This window comes from Coregonus lavaretus (assembly GCF_964263955.1).
Source record: "Coregonus lavaretus genome assembly, chromosome: 31".
NCBI classification, from domain to species: domain Eukaryota; kingdom Metazoa; phylum Chordata; class Actinopteri; order Salmoniformes; family Salmonidae; genus Coregonus; species Coregonus lavaretus.
In genome coordinates this window covers 36,999,364-37,017,047 of record NC_140018.1, presented here as the reverse complement: position 1 = coordinate 37,017,047, position 17,684 = coordinate 36,999,364, and the positions used below count along the sequence as shown (strand labels likewise).

Below are 17,684 nucleotides of genomic sequence, written 5' to 3'. Positions count from 1 at the left end.
TTTGGAGTGTGACTGTTTGAGGTTGTGGACAGGTGTCTTTTATACTGATAACAAGTTCAAACAGGTGCCATTAATACAGGTAACAAGTGGAGGACAGAGGAGCCTCTTAAAGAAGAAGTTACAGGTCTGAGAGCCAGAAATCTTGCTTGTTTGTAGGTGACCAAATACTTATTTTCCACCATAATTTGCAAATAAATTCATTTAAAATCCTACAATGTGATTTTCTGGGAAAAAAATTCTCAATTTGTCTGTCATAGTTGACGTGTACCTATGATGAAAATTACAGGCCTCTCTCATCTTTTTAAGTGGGAGAACTTGCACAATTGGTGGCTGACTAAATACTTTTTTCCCCCACTGTATACACACATGATGAGAAGGAGTGTGTCATGCCCTCACACACACACTAATGCAGACATGCACACAGACACACATACACGTGTATACACATACACACACACACACACACACACAAATACGCTCAGACACACACAAATACACACACACTATCCTGACTCACTCAGCACTCAATCCCCCAATCCTTATTCATAACTACCCCCACCTCTAAACTTAACCCTCCTCTCTCCATCTCATTTCCCCGTCTTTCATACCACCTATCCTCTACTCTGACCATCCCCCCAAACACACACACACACGCTGCCCAATCAACTCCTGTCAGCTGGATGCTGTTAAAACGTATTTAGAAAAACTGCCCCGGTGAGACTTTCTGACACTCTGAAAACAGAAGAATTGCTATGATGAGTGGGGGAGGGAGAGATGGAAGGAAGAAAGGAGGGTGACAAGAAAAAAGAGGGGAGAAAAGAGGACTTCAACACCTCCAGCTCCTGCCCTGTTCACCTAGCCTATGTCATTCCTCTGGAATGCTATTAGCTGTGAGTTATTGTGTGTGTGTGTGTGTGTGTCTGTCTCTGTGTCCGCCATGCTCAGCTGTAGCTGCCAATCTCTCCCTCTCTCTTCCTTTCATTCTCCTCTTCCTCCTCTCTTACACACTTCTCTCTCTTTCCTTCCTTACTCATTATCTCTGTATCATAGAATGAATGTCCTCCATATTGCAGCTTTTCAGAGATAGTTCTCTGTGGTCTGGAGTACGGATCTAGGATCAGTGTTGCCTTTTGGACCACAATAAATAAGATTATATGGACAGATCGTATATTAGCACTTACTTTCTGTGTTACTATACAGAAAGTAATGTCTGCTCACTTTTTTTGCTTCTCCCAATAAGTAATCTTGAGCTAGTGAGCTAAAGGTGATGGAGAAGCAACTTTTCGACCGACTTGGTCTTTGTCAGGGTGTTACTATAGGGAGTTATGGTCCTCTGTAGCTCAGTTGGTAGAGCATGGCGCTTGCAACTCCAGGATAGTGGGTTCGATTCCCAGGACCACCTCTACGTAAAATGTATGCATGCATGACTATAAGTCGTTTTGGATAAAAGTGTCTGCTAAAAATGGAAAAGTGACTAATTCATAGTGTGTTACTATACCATACTACTCCTCTGGCTCAGAGAACGGCTTTGCCATAGTGTTGTTCTGTTCTGCACTAGTCAGCATATGCCCCCGTCACGCACACACACACTGCTGTACTCCTGAGTCCAGTGAAAACAAACCATAGTTGTGCCAGTATCAACATAGTCTATTGTTATACACTCCAGGGTCGCCTCCAGTACCCATTCTTATCCCTCTCTCTCTCCCCCCTCTCTCTCTTTCTCTCTCTCTCTCTCCTTCTCTCTCTCTCTCTTGCTCTCTCTCTTTCTTCTGTCTAATATTCCCACTCCCTGTGGTGTTCCATAATGGGCTCCCGCTGCACCAATAGAGCAGGGAATTAGAAGGTAGGATCGCTGTTTTGGGAAGTTGTAGGTTTTTGCGACTTGCGTCATTTCAGAACTGGCAGCTTCGTAGGAGAGATTTATGCGCTGTGTTTCTCACTGGGTCACACACACACACATACAGACAGACACGCATACAGACGCACACAAACACTTAAACACACACATTCACTTTGGCACACACTCACACACTCTTTCTCTCTCGTGCTGGGTCTATATTGCTTGGCATTATGTTAAGTGTTGTTGGCTGCATCCAACAGTCCAAGTCAAGTCGTTTTACTATTGACCATTATTTCCCATACAACCGACAGTCATTTAAAAAGGTGGTCCTTGCTAATTCCTAGTAGTCAGCACTGTAAGCAAACTAAGAATTCACAGTCATGTGTGTAGTTGTCTTATGGATTGTAACGCATTATCTTTTTGTGTGAACAGGAATAGAATAATATAAGTGAGTTTGTGAAGTTGGGAGTGTTGAAAGTTTGTGCGTTCGTGCGTGTGTGTGTGCATGCAAAGGTACATAAGTAAGAATGTGCACGTTTGTGTGCGTGTATGTGCGCATCTGTGTGTGTGTTTGTGTGTACATGCGCGTGTATGTGTGTTCACTAAGTGACAGCAGGGCCATCATCACACAGCGTCTCCCAGCTGTGACCTGGGGCCACATGTGCTGCCAATTAGGACCAATCAGAGCCCTGTAATCAGGGTGGGGGGAGGAGAGAGGGGGAGACCCATGATTAGTGTGTCAGACTGATGAGAATGGACAGCGGGAGGGAGGGGGGAGGCCAGAAATCATATTTAAATGTAACAGTTGAACAATGGATGAAGGAAAATACTCCAAACTTTTAGAATTGTTTTATCCGTCAGATATTTACTCAATTATAGCACATTTTACTGACATGGACAAATAATGAATGGAGTTCAGGGATTTTGGTGGGAATTCAGGTATTAATTGTATTGTCAAATGTCACTTTTTTTATTCTTAGAATGCACTCATATATACATTTTCTAATGGTATCAGGTGTGTGTGTGTAAAAATAAAGAAAATATGATGTGCCTATTTTGCATAAATACACTGTGTATATGCAGATATCAATAAATTAACATAAAGGGGTGGAACAGGGCTGCAACCACCAAAAACATGTCCTGTCTAGGCCTACCTGCACTCCCCTGCGCTGTCTAGACTGCCTCATTAATTACTATTGTTGTCACGTTCTGTTGCATAATTTATCAAGTCTGTCAATAGCAGGATACCCTCAGATAAAAAATCAACAGGCTTGGCTCTAGATTACACCTATCTATACATACTTTACATTGTTTGCGAGATCAGACATAATATCACTATAATCCGAGTGTTCATTTTCGGAAGTTGCTTTCATTTCAGTGCATCTAATTTGTAAACCAAAAAGTTAATACCATTCAAAATAAAGTTACCTTTCTGCTCTTTATTGTGACGCAAGTGTCGAGACTATGCGTTAAATCCCAGACGAAGCTTTAGCTTTTTTATAGATGCTACGGAAAGACAATGTATTCCATTGAGCCCGTTTCAGCCATTACCGGGGTGTGTTTGACAGGTCATTACAAACATTTCCGCGTTTGTAACGTTAACAGGAAAAAACGACAGGCACAAGCAAGAGTATGAAAGTGTCGCAGGAGTAAAATGAAAGCAATCAATCTAGCGAGATTTAAATGACAAGTGGATTTTACACCTCCCAAACACAGGAAATTCCGTAGATGGCTAAAAAACACAGATCCTCAGGTGGGTGGGGCAAGCGCGTTGCTAATGGTAGGGTTGGTCTTGCCCCCCACTACTCCATATGGTAGATGGGGGAGGGTTGGGGTTGGGTCTGGAGTTAGATTCAGCGGAGCTATTTTTTCTACATTTTTTCGTAGTTTTCTGCAGTCTAATAGAGTTTTGCGACTGAGTATTCAACTTTGCTGTTGCACATTTCACCTACAAAATATACCCCGTCATTATATCATTACGTTATCACTGCGAGAATTTATTTTCTTGGACATTCATCTCAATTTGTGGCTCGCCCCATATACACCACAACCACAGTTTCCACACAGCATTTGAAACAGTTCAAGTTTAAATGAATGGACTGAATGGGAGCCTGAACATTTCACAGGAATAGATCATGCTGTAAAGGTCTTCAGAAAAGTAAAACTGAGGTAATGGTTGAAGCTTTGTTTGTGGTGAAATGTATAGAGTTGTATAGAGTTCCGTATAGTCCTACACAAGTTTATACTGTGAATACTGTATTTCTGTTGTAAGGATCTTCAGAAGGGTGAAACTGAGATCACCGTTGAACCTTTTGTTGTATGTGGTGAACAGGAGCTATAGCCTAAAAGATAGTTCCTTTATAGTCCTAGTTTATAGGGTATACTGTATGTTTGAGGTTATATATGAACACTGTATGTTTGAGGTTATACATGAGTGTGTACTGTATATTTCAGGTTATATATCAGTGTGTACAGTATGTATGTATTTATTCCTTGTGTTATTATTTTTCTAATATTTATATATTGTTTTCTCTGCGTTTTTGGGAAGGGCCCATAAGTAAGCATTTCACTGTTAGTCTACACCTGTTGTTTTACGAAGCATGTGACAAATAAAATAACATTTTAAAATGTTGGTTTATTTGTTTGAGGTTATACAGTGCCTTCAGAAAATATTCACACCCCTTTACTTTTTCCAGATTTTGTTGTGTTACAGCCTGAATTTACAATGGATTAAATTGAGATGTTGTATCACTGGCACACACAATACCCATAATGTCAAAGTTGATTTATGTTTTTAGAAATGTTTACAAATTAATAAAAAATGAAAAGCTGAAATGTCTTGAATCAATAAGTATTCAACCCCTTTGTTATGGCAAGCCTAAATAAGTTTAGGAGTAATCATTTGCTTACCAAGTCACATAATGAGTTGTATGGGCTCACTCTGTGTTCAATAATAGTGTTTAACATGATCTTTGAATGACTACTTAATCTCTGTACCCCACACATTCAACAATATGTAAGGTCCCTCTGTCGAGCAGTGAATTTCAAACACAGATTCAACCACAAAGACCAGGTAGGTTTTACAATGCCTTGCAAAAAAGGGCACTTATTGGTAAATGGGTAAAACAAAAAAAAACGGACATTGAAATCCCTTTGAGCATGGTGAAGTTATTAATTACACTTTGGATGGTGTATCAATACACCCAGTCACTACAAAGATACAGGCGTCCTTCCTAACTCACGTTACTGAGTACCACTCTCCATATTTTCAAGCATAGTGGTGGCTGCTTCATGTTATGGGTATGCTTATAATCGTTAAAGATGCACTATGCAGAAATCGCTCCACCATTTCCTGGTTGCTAAAATTCTAATAGTTCACTTAATTTCAGTTTATGTGACAAAACAAGCAGTCATTGTGTAGAGAATCATTGTACCATCTAAAACGCAGTGAAATATATTTTCCATAACCAAAAATATTGTATTTCAAACTTAAGAAAGGGAAGCATAGAAATAGCGCAAATAGAACAGATCTACCACTTCTTAGACTTGATTTCAATGAGAATGAAAGATATATAACTCACATTTCTATGTGAATTTGGTCAGGTCGCCAAAAAAGTTACATATTTTAGCTTTAAGGACTGGGGAGTTTTTCAGCATAAAGAAGAAACGGAATGGAGCTGGTTCAGTCTGCTTTCCACCAGAAACACAAGGACAAATATACATTGGAGTTGCTTACCAAGACGACATTGAATGTTCCTGAGTGGTCTAGTTACAGTTTCGACTTAAATCGGCTTAAAAATCTATGGCAAGACTTGAAAATGGCTGTCTAGCAATGATCAACAACCAACTTGACAGAGGTTGAAGAATTTTAAGAAGAATAATGTGCAAATATTGTACAATATAGCTCTTAGAGATTTACTCAGAAAGACTCACAGCTGTAATCGCTGCCAAAGTTGATTCTAACATGTATTGACTCAGGGGAGTGAATACTAGATATTTCTGTATTTTATTTTCAAGGCCTCTATGGGCTATGTGAGGTCTGGGCCAGGACTTTTATTGTCTCTTTCTTGGAGCGCAGCCGAATAATGTCTCAGGAAATGTGGTCGCTGTGTTTATACACCAAGGGCTTTCGAACAAATATTCCCTTTTTTCTTCCCAAATCACATTTTGAATTTGACGTTTGTTGTATGAGTTTTCATTATTAGTGCCTGTGCTACTGCTGAGCTCAGTTGTTTTTGTGCGGGCCAGTGGAAATTGGAGGGCGGGCAGACAGACAGACACGCAGACGGCTTTGCAGGCAATAAATCACCCGTGACAGGGACAGACGGACAGACACGGTGACCAGAGATTGCGGTCAGGTCGGGCTCGTAAAACCACGTGAGGGGAAGGAATGTATGACCCCGTTGCATTGTGGGTCCTGTGTGTATGTCTGGGTCGAGAGTGCGGTTTTCTCTGACTCACAGGATGTTGTGAAGCAGTATGGAGGGGGAGGTTAGAGGGGCGAGGAGCGTAACTTTCGGGAATAGCCCTCTGCGGGGTCAGATGAAGTGGGTGAATCACGGTTGTGACTCTGTTTGCCCTTTCACCCTCCTTCCAAGTGTACAAAACATTAAGAACTTCTCTTTCCCATGACATAGACTGACCAGGTGAATCCAGGTGAAAGCTATGATCCCTTATTGATGTCACTTGTTAAATTCACTTCAATCAGTGTGGATGAAGGGGAGGAGACAGGTTAAAGAAGGATTTTTAAGCCTTGAGACAATTGAGACATGGATTGTATATGTGTGCCATTCAGAGGGTGAATGGGCAAGACTGCAACGCTGCTGTGTTTTTCACGCTCAACAGTTTCCTGTGTGTATCAAGAATGGTCCACCATCCAAAGGACATCCAGCCAACTTGACACAACTGTGGGAAGCATTGGAGTCAACATGGGCTAGCATCCCTGTGGAACTCTTTCAACACTTTGTAGAGTCCATTCCCTGATGACTTGAGGCTGTTCTGAGGGTAAAAGTGGGTGCAACTAAATATTAGGAAGGTGTTCCTAATGTTTTGTACACTATTTTTTATATTTTCATTTTTCTTTTATTATTGTTATTTTTTTTAAAATCTTTTTTCTTTTTTTGGGGGGGGGGGGGAATGGATCAGCTTAATATTGCAGATAGATTGTATATTCTATCAATGTAATTGTCTGCATCACTTCCAATCCCCCATGTTTTTTTTTTTTTTTTTTTTTTTATATATATACTCCCCTTTATTACTTTTCAACCCCACCATCCTTTCCCTACTTGGAGTAAATTAGTGAACAACAATGCCCAGGCCTCTACTTCCGGTCTATACTTACTATCTACACCTTATGGACAGAGTTAATTTTACAATAATTATATTATATATATATATATTTTATTTATTTTTTGCTCCTGAACTTCTTCTACTCTCAACCTCTCCGATCATTTTCATGATGTCCATCCGGTTTGCTTCTATATGCCATATCTTTCTAACTGTGCTCTTTCCCAAAAGATCCCAACATACAACCTATATACTTATTATGGACACAGTATGCTTACATTATTAGCTATCTTTGTTATTATTTGTTGTTATTTGTTATTAGTCCCATCCTTCAACTCTATTCAATACCTCCCATCTATCTCTTAACACCATCCATATAGGATTTCTATTTGCCATATATATTTCAACCGTACTGTGATGTTTTACAAAAGTTCTGAACCTTTCTATTCTCATTGCTTCTACAGATTGTGAATTAAAAATAAACATTTTTTGTACACTTAGTGAATGTTGTGCTGAGGTATTCGGTTTGAGATTAAAACTTCACTCTCTCTCGCTCTCCATCTCGCTGCCAATGAGTAGAGAATCATATATTTTCCTAATCAATTTGGGTTGAAATTCAAACTTTCCCTTCATCCCTCCCTCCCTCTCTGCAGTCCCAAAGAAGTTGCTGCAGCAAGAGCCCAACCCCAGAGTGGAAGTGTACCCCCCGTCACCCAGTGCCCATGACCCAAACGTGGTTGGAGACAGCGCACCCCCTGATGGGACCTCAGTCATAACCTCGGACTCTGTGCTCTCAGGTGAGCTGCTACATAGACATATGCAGGCATGCACACACACACATAGGTGAGAGACCACACACACAGATGTACGTACGCGCACGCAGAGAAGCTACCAGCTGTGATTTTGGGCAGCTCCATGGTAAGAAATGTGACCGTTCCTGGTGCAAAAACAATGTCCTATCCCGAAGCTCAGGTAAATGACATTACTAAGCTGCTCCCGAATGTACTACATCAGGACATGGAAATCGATTATATCGTAGTCCATGTGGGTTTTAATGACATTATGAAGGGCAGCTCTGAACAGTTGAAACTGGATTTTAAAGAGCTGATTGACTCTCTGCTAGACACTAACAAAAAACCCATCATATCTGGCCCTGTGCCCTCTCTGAATCGTGGCATTGAATGCTTTAGCAGGATTCTTGCTCTTCACAACTGGCTATGTGATTATTACAGCTCAATGGGTGTAACTTGTGTTGACAATTTAGATACCTTTTTGAAACAAAACACGTTTTATAAGGAGGATGGGATCCACCCAAATCATTTGGGTTCCTTGATCCTTTCACAACATTATAAGGCTGCGTTGAGACAATTACTTATCAATGACCCAAGCCCAGCTCAGCTAATCCCTACCATTGTGACGCAGAGTTGTCATAATGCTTCAGCAAATGTACATTACACCAGGGGCGTCGGTAGACACAATATAAGTAACCTAATTTATGTCCCTCTAACTCCCCTGGATGCCTCTGCTGATCCTACAGCTATTGTATGCAGTAATCATGTACCTAAGAACTAGAGGAAGTCCACTGTGTGCAGCTCACCCTGCACTAACATAAAGAACATGAACACATCTACTGCTGCTAAGCTTCCCAGTAAAGCAATAAAAAGCAAGTAAGCATCCCAGAAGAAAAGTGCTCAAAATAGCCCACGTTAACATATGTAGCTTAAGAGAAACAAGGTTCATGAAATCAATAATTTGCTAGTAACAGATGACATTCATATTCTGACTATCTCTGAAACTCACTTAGATAATACCTTTGATGATACAGTGGTAGCAATACAAGGTTATAACATTTACAGAAAATATAGAAATGCCAATGGTGGAGGTGTTGCTGTTTATATTCACTTCCACATTCCTGTGAAGATTAGAGAGGATCTCATGTTAAATACTGTTGAAGTAATATGGCTACAGGTTCATCTACCTCACCTAAAGCCCATTCTGGTGGGAAGCTGCTATAGACCACCAAGTGCTAACAGTCAGTATCTGGATAACATGTCTGAAATGCTTGATAATTAATGTGATATCAATAGAGAGGTATACTTTCTGGGTGATTTAAATATTGACTGGCTTTCATCAGGCTGCCCACTCAAGAGAAAGCTTCAAACTGTAACCAGTGCCTGCAACCTGGTTCAGGTTATCAGTCAACCTACCAGGGTAGTTACAAACAGTACAGGAATTAAATAATCAGCATGTATTGATCATATCTTTACTAATGCTGCAGAGATTTGTTTGAAAGCAGTATCCAAATCCATTGGTTGTAATGATCACAATATAGTAGCCATATCTAGGAAAACCAAAGTTCCAAAGGCTGGGCCTAATATTGTATATAAGAGGTCATACAATAAGTTTTGTAGTGATTCCTATGTTGTTGATGTAAAGAATATATGTTGGTCCGTGGTGTGATGAGCAAACAGACACAGCACTTGACACATTTATGAAATTGCTTATTCCAGTTACTAATAAGCATGCACCCATTAAGAAAATGACTGTAAAAACTGTTAAATCCCAGTGGATTGATGAGGAATTGAAAAATTGTATGGTAGAGAGGGATGAGGAAAAAGGAATTAAATTTTTACATTTAAGTCATTTAGCGGACACTCTTATCCAGAGCGACTTACAGTTAGTGCATATATTTTTCATACTGGACCCCGTGGGAATCGAACCCACAACCCTGGTGTTGCAAACGCCATGCTCTACCAACTGAGCTACATCCCTGTCGGCCATTCCCTCCCCTACCCTGGACGACGCAGGGCCAATTGTGTGCCGTCCCATGGGTCTCCCGGTCGTGGCTGGCTACGACAGAGCCTGGATTCGAACCAGGATCTCTAGTGGCACAGCTAGCACTGCGCCACTGTCAAATAAGTCTAGCTGCACAACCGATTGGCAAACGTATTGCAAATTGAGAAATTATGTGACTAAACTGAATAAAAAGAAAAGGAAACAAAGATAAATGACATAAAGAATGATAGTAAAAAGCTTTGGAGCACCTTAAATGAAATGTTGGGAAACAAGGCAAACTCAACTCCATCATTCATTGAATCAGATGGCTCATTCATCACAAAACCAACTGATATTGCCAACTACTTTAATGATTTTTTCATTGGCAAGATTAGCAAACTTAGGCATGACATGCCAGCAACAATTGCTGACACTAAACATCCAAGTATATCTGACCCAAATACGAAAGAAAAGCATTGTAATTTTGAATTCCGTAAAGTGAGTGTGGAAGAGGGGAAAAAAGTATTGTTGTCTATCAACAATGTCAAGCCACCGGGGTCTGACAACTTGGATGGAAAATTATTGAGGATAATAGCAGACGATATTGCCTCTCCTATTTGCCATTTTTCAATTTAAGCCTACTAGAAGCAAAAGCCATCCCGCTACCTAAGAATAGTAAAGCCCACTTTACTGTCTTAAATAGCCGACCAATTAGCCTGTTACCAACCCCTAGTAAACTATTGGAAAGAATTGTGTTTGACCAGATACAATGCTATTTTACAGTAAACAAATTGACAACAAACTTTCAACATGCTTATAGAGAAAGACATTCAACAAGCACAGCACTTACACAAATGACTAATTGGCTGAGAGAAATTGATGATAAAAAATATTGTGAGGGCTGTTTTGTTAGGCTTCAGTGCGGCTTTTGACATTATCGATCATAGTCTACTGCTGGAAAAAATTTGTTATGGCTTTACTCCTCCTGTTATATTTTGGAAACAGAGTTAGCTCTCTAACAGAACAAAGAGGGTGTTATTTAATGGAAGCCTCTCCAACATAATCCAGGTAGAATCAGGAATTCCCCAGGGCAGTTGTCTAGGCCCATAACTTTTTTCAATCTTTACTAATGACATGCCACTGGCTTTGAGTAAAGCCAGAGTGTCTATTTATGCGGATGACTCAACACTATACATGTCAGCTACTACAGCGACTGAAATGACTGCAACACTTAACAAAGAGTTGCAGTTAGTTTCAGAGTGGGTGGCAAGGAAAAAGTTAGTCCTAAATATTTTTAAAACTAAAAGCATTGTATTTGGGACAAATCATTCACTAAACCCTAAACCTCAACTAAATATTGTAATAAATAATGTGGAAATTGAGCAAGTTGAGGTGACTAAACTGCTTGGAGTAACGCTGGATTGTAAACTGTAATGGTCAAAACATATTGATACAACAGTAGCTAAGATGGGGAGAAGTATGTCCATAATAAAACGCTGCTCTACCTTCTTAACAGTACTATCAACAAGGCAGGTCCTACAGGCCTTAGTTTTGTCACACCTGGACTACTGTTCAGTCGTGTGGTCAGGTGCCACAAAAAATGACTTTTGCAAAATTGCAATTGGCTCAGAACAGGGCAGCACGGCTGGCCCTTGGATGTACACAGAGAGCTAATATTAATAATATGCATGTCAATCTCTCCTGGCTCAAAGTGGAGGAGAGATTGACTTCATCACTACTTGTATTTATGAGAGGTATTGACATGTTGAATGCACCGAGCTGTCTGTTTGAACTACTGGCATACAGCTCGGACACCCATGCATACCCCACAAGACATGCCACCAGAGGTCTCTTCACAGTCCCCAAGTCCAGAACAGACTATGGGAGGCGCACAGTACTAAAGAGAGCCATGACTACATGGAACTCTATTCCACATCAAGTAACTGATGCAAGTAGTAATATTAGATTTAAAAAACAGATAAAAAAAACACCTTATGGAAAAGCGGGGACTGTGAAGCAACACAAACATAGGCAGAGACGCATGCATACACACACACACGATAACATACGCACTATACACACACGTACACATGTTAGGGGTTGTGGTCCGGAGTCGGCAGCATTTACACTAGACCAGATTCCGGCACCCCCTCAACAAGAGAAAAGAGAGAATGGGTCATTCATGGTTCAAATATACTCCTATTTGAAGTCAGTGTTAAAATATATGCCCAGCATGTGCAGTAATTTTAGTTTGCTCTGTCATTTGGGGGGAGGGGGGGGAGAGAGAGAACACAAACAAAGCAACATTCTTGAAGGGAGGATGGCCCGAGTCCAAAACACTAATTACGGTTCCTACATAGGCCTACCCACCAGTCAAACACTGATTAGGAGGATAGGATAGGAGGAGGAGGAAGGTTTTCTGAGGGGAGAAGTGTGTGGCTATTGTGCTGACAGTTCCTCACGCTTGAGTGACCTCACTTCCACACACACACGCGCACACTTTTTAAGATGGCGTCGTACTGTATGGCTGCCGTCTTGCAAGCTCCAACCCAACTTTGCTATTTTGTAATTCTTTTGGCATTGATCTTTACTTTTTTTGAACTAAATGTATCCGCTATCATTTCTTATGATCGACAAAAACTTTTGAACATCAGACCGCCAATTATTAACCTCAATTGCCCAGAGTTTTTTGCGTAACTCCGACCCAATTTTTGAACAACTGTACGAGGCTATAAACAAGCATAAAACCATGCACCCGGAGGCTGGTTTTCTCGTTTCCGGTGATTATAATTCCACGTCATTAAGACACGTGATGCCCAACTTCCATCAACACGTCTCCTTCGCCACTAGGGGCGATAGTCCTAGACCACTGTTAAATTCCATTGTACAGCGCCCTTGGAGCAATTAGGGTTAAGTGCCTTGCTCAGGCGCACATCAACAGATGTTTTATTTTACCTTGACGGCTGGTATGGTAACTGCACCACCCTCGCCATGCGATCGGACAGCCCAGTACATCCCTGGGAAAGAGCTCCCTACCATCCAGGACCTCTATATCAGGCGGTGTGAAAGGAAGGCCTGGATAATTGTTAAAGGATAGGAAGAATACGTTTTTACTCACCAAAGTAACAACACAGTGTGGTCAAAGGCTTAGTAACTAAGTTGCAGTCACAATCTGGTTAACTATAAGTACAAATATAGTTATTTTTTTGGGTTATTAGATATTTATTAACTTAGTTCAAGAGATCTCCTAAACTACCTACAATGCACTATTTCTCAAGGTGTGAAAAAAAAATATCTCGCCATGCAGTATCCTCTTCAAGGACTCTAGTGGGAACCCATTAGCATGGCAGGCTCTGGTGCCTTCTTGCCGTGGGCTCAAAACGAAAGAGAAAATCATAGCTGCTTGCTCTAATTTTGTAGTACCTCATTTGTTCTCCTTTTTTGTCAACTTTTCGGCATGTTCTCTGTGAAGTAGCTACTTCACAGAGAACGAGTTATGTAACTTTTTCCATCTTGGCTTAGTGCTAGCGCGCTAGCTGACTGACATCTGGAATCTATTGAATTTTGAATTTTCTCGCTATAAAGCAGAGGTGTGGACTCGAGTCACAAATTCAATAATTTGAGACTCGACTTGATATAAAATAACATGAGACTTGACTCGGGACTCGACTTTGGCTTGAGACTGATGACTTGGAATTATCTGGCCAGGTTTTGTAACGTTTTGTCAATCATTTTGTGGCACAGAGTCTCCGTGTATTACTCTCCACGCAGCCAGAGACAATTTCTCACTTGCAAAAAAACAGATTGGCTAGTGAAATGCACACAGGGGCCTGTCATGCCAAATAATGTTCGCCCGGCCAAAAAGTGTCCCCCTCTGCGTCACAATGGAATTCGATAAACTATTAGCGTATGTTGCTATATCAATGGTGTGATGACCTAATGATTAGAATTTTGGAGATCATTACAGCCTAAATTACATTATTTTCATCATTGCTATGCAAACAAGGTTGATTTTTCCGACAATTTTTGTTTAGCTAATAAAATGAAAACATTACTTCAAACTACTTTTGGGTACCTTGTTAACATTACAACATGAAATCCATGTCTTAAATGTTGCTACGTTTCGGGAAATGGCAAAGAAAACATGTAATCTGCTTGACACATTCAAGTTACTTACCTTACATATCACGAAGTCAGCCAATTTCCACTCCATTCATATGCAAATCCATTTGATTAATGTTTTTATTTTAACCTGCCCTTCCCTTATCTAAACTGAAAAAATATAATTTCAGTAGTCCTCTATTATGATTAATTTTTTTCTATCTCGCATAGCTCATTAGAACACCCTTGTGGTTGAATATATATGTATCTATTGTAGGTCCAGGGATACAACAATGAATAATGTAGGAATAAATAAATACCATCAAAGTATACCTTACAACTTACAACAATGAACACCTTGTGAAACAGCTATGAAAACCAACCTGGCAATATTTAAGATTTTAATACAAAAACTTTGATATATTTTTTGGTACAGTTGTGTCATTCATTTATTTTCAGATTTTTTGTACACTCACATGGCAATCATAGACTAAAATACTGAATTCTGGTGTGTGGAATATTGAGGAGGTGGTTGCTGTGTGGGTGGGAGGTTCTGCCTGTCACTTGTTCTCAACAGGCAGCCAGTCTCGGAATGGGGACTCAAAGACTGCAAAGTCCAGGCACTGCTGCGCTGAGTGTTTGCAGTGCTAGTGTTTTTAGTTAAATGATGTAATGAAAAGTTGGAGGGTGGTTGGTAATGGAGGACATCAGGTTGATCCACGTCTGGGTGTTGGGCAGAACCCCTAAGTCCTGGAGAACAGGAGCAGAGTTAAAGGGAACAGGGTAGGAACAGAGACGTAAACAAGCAAACACACTGGTTACACTGTGAGAAAAATTGATGGATTAGTGCAGTGTTATAAATGGGAGATATGTACTTTTAAACACTTTTGGAAGGTATAGCCTACCTCAAGCTGGTCCCCCTCACACTCAGAGCACAGAGAATCAGACTGATCCGAACTCACTGGTTCTGGTGGATGGGATACCTCCTGGGGGGCTCGGACAGTCGATGGTCCTAAAGTCATTTGGAGAGGTAAATTGAAGAGGTATATTTTTATAAGCTCAGCATAACTACCATTTCTTGCTTTCTTAAATGTCAACCAGAGCTTAACATACTTTGTCTATTGGGTTTCACCAAATTGTAGGGCGTCAGTGCTTTCAGTGGTTGACCGTCCAACTGCTCCAACTGGAGAAGATTGTTGGCTTCCACTGAAGTAACCCTAGGAAAGCAAAGAGAAAAATATCAGTGTTAGGGAAACTAAAACTAGCTTCAGGTTATTTTGTGTGCAAATGCAAATAGTTATTATCTGAGATGTTTTATATTCACCTTAACAGCTAGGAGCGAAAGAGCAGCGAGGTTTCCCAAGTCTCGCCTTCCTTTCGTCCTTCTGCCAAACCAAGTAATTCGCCCAGATGTCGTAGCACCTGGTCCCCTTCTTGATTCTCCTCCGGTAGCTCTCCTCCTGTATCTCCTGCGCCATGTCGATGTTCAGTCTCACCTTGATTGATAACAGGAATAAATGCAATTATATTTCATATTACAAATACATTTCTTACATATCTCTTAGAGGGCCAGAAAATAAATGAACAGCGGACAATAATTTTTACCTGGTCAAAAACCTCCACATCCTTCTCAGTCCATGCCTGAAGGTGGTCCTCGAAGGCGCTCTGATCTGGTTTGAAACTTCCACCACATCAGGTGGGGTTTCAGTGACCTGAAAGTACGTTATACAAAAATAGCAATAGACAAACAACAACACTAAGTCAATCACAAATTTGAAAGACTACAGTATATGCAATAATTGTATATACAATTGCATTGTTTGCCTCAGTCAACAGCTGCGACTCCCGTCCATACTCGGTGGAGGCCTGGATGCTGCTGTTGTGTGCAAAGAGAATTACCTTCAGGTTGTTCTCCCACCCTTCCTAGTACCAATCAAGGGACTAGCCGATGGCAGTCTTGAGGGTCTGGTTGGTCCATTCACCAAACCTGGAGGAGGGGGTAGGAAAGTGATATATATTGACAATGTAAGATATTGAAATATGTCTGATTATGTACCATGGAAAAACAAAAACAAATTGTAAAAATAAATAAAACAAACCATTGGTGACAGAATATAACCCATAACATTCGTACCTTGTTCCAGCGTTCAAGACCTCGGTCACTCAAGATGACCTCAGGAGAACCGTGGGTGTTGAAGATAGGCCCTGTGTAGCTCAGTTGGTAGAGCATGGCACTTGCAACGCCAGGGTTGTGGGTTCGATTTCCATGGGGGGCCAGTATGAAAAAATTTATGCACTCACTAACTGTAAGTCGCTCTGGATAAGACCGTCTGCTAAATGACTAAAATGTAAATGTAAATATCCATAATTGCCTTGGAGGTGGCCTCGCCAGTCTCGTCCTTGATGGGTATCATACCAAACGAAAACCTATTTTTGGTTCCATGCACCCTTTTTAATGGGTTACAGAAGGGAATTTGGAGTTATGCACGTATTCTTCCTTTACTGACCTTAATGGGTATTGCCTCCACCCACTTGGTAAAGTCATCGGTCGCCGTCAGACACCAGCTGTTGCCATTCCTTGATTTCGTGAAGGGTCCGATGAGGTCCACCCCTAACATTTAAAGTGTTAGAGAGAAGATTACTTTATTCTTACCCGTGTCTGTCATACAGTATGCAGATTTTCATATTTGTAAGGATACTGACACACACACACATGCACACACACACACACACACACACACACACACACATTCTATAATATTGAACTCTGCTGTGGTCAATTAAAGCAACCATTACAAAACAACTTATCAGGGCAAAATTTGAATTGGGACACTTACCGATCATGTGCCATGGAGAAACAACTTTGATGGGCCTCAACTCCGGCGCCACAGTCTTCACCCTCTCAAACTTCTGGCAGGCTAGACAGGGTACTGACCTTTAAGCAAAAAGTGACAAATTGATTGAAACATTGTGTGCTCTCCGATATGACATTCATTGAAATCATAATTTCAGATATAATAGAATGTGATTGATAAACAAAAGGTTATTTCACTTGCCCAGCTGTCCACCTCCTTGACAATTCCTTGTCAGAAGAAGTGTAGGTTGATTTTGGCAATCATGCGCTTCACTCTGAAATGGCCAGCATGCATCTCGGTCAGCACGGCCTCTTTCTCCTCCTTAGTAAAAATCACCCTCCTGTGTGGCTGGCCATCTTTCCCCCGTAGGTACATATGATTGCCTTACAAGTTGGAAGAGAGGAGTTGTTGAAATACTCAAGTCTAAGTACATTTGCACTGCTGTCTTTCTCTCTCTATTTCTCTCTCTCCATCTCTCTCTCTGTCTGTCTTCCACTCTCTTTTCACCTCTCTCTCCCTCTCTCTTTCATCCTTTCTTTCTCACTTTTTCTTCCCCCCCGCCCTTACCATAATTGCTTACACCTATCCATTTGATTGATCAGGCTTAACTTATAGCTAGATACCTCAATATGACAGACATATAGCTATATCAGTGGAGGCTGCTGAGGGGAGGACGGCTCATAATAATGGTTGGAATGGAGTCAATGTAATGGTATCAACCACATGGAAACCACGTGTTTGATACCATTCCATTTACTCCATTCCAGACATTATTATGAGCCATCCTATTCTCAGCAGCCTCCACTGAACTATATGTATAGCTAGCA

The 17,684-nt window shown here is 40.8% G+C and overlaps 1 protein-coding gene across 1 annotated transcript in view; it reads left to right on the top strand.

Moving 5' to 3' along the window:
• The window catches only part of LOC311106552 (protein eva-1 homolog C-like), a 208,412-nt gene that overhangs the window by 162,088 nt on the left and 28,640 nt on the right, over positions 1-17,684 (top strand). The window contains exon 6 of the mRNA XM_084148932.1: positions 7,780-7,923. Coding sequence (XP_084005058.1) covers positions 7,780-7,923 — 144 coding nt within the window. The remainder of the gene's footprint in view (positions 1-7,779; positions 7,924-17,684) is intronic.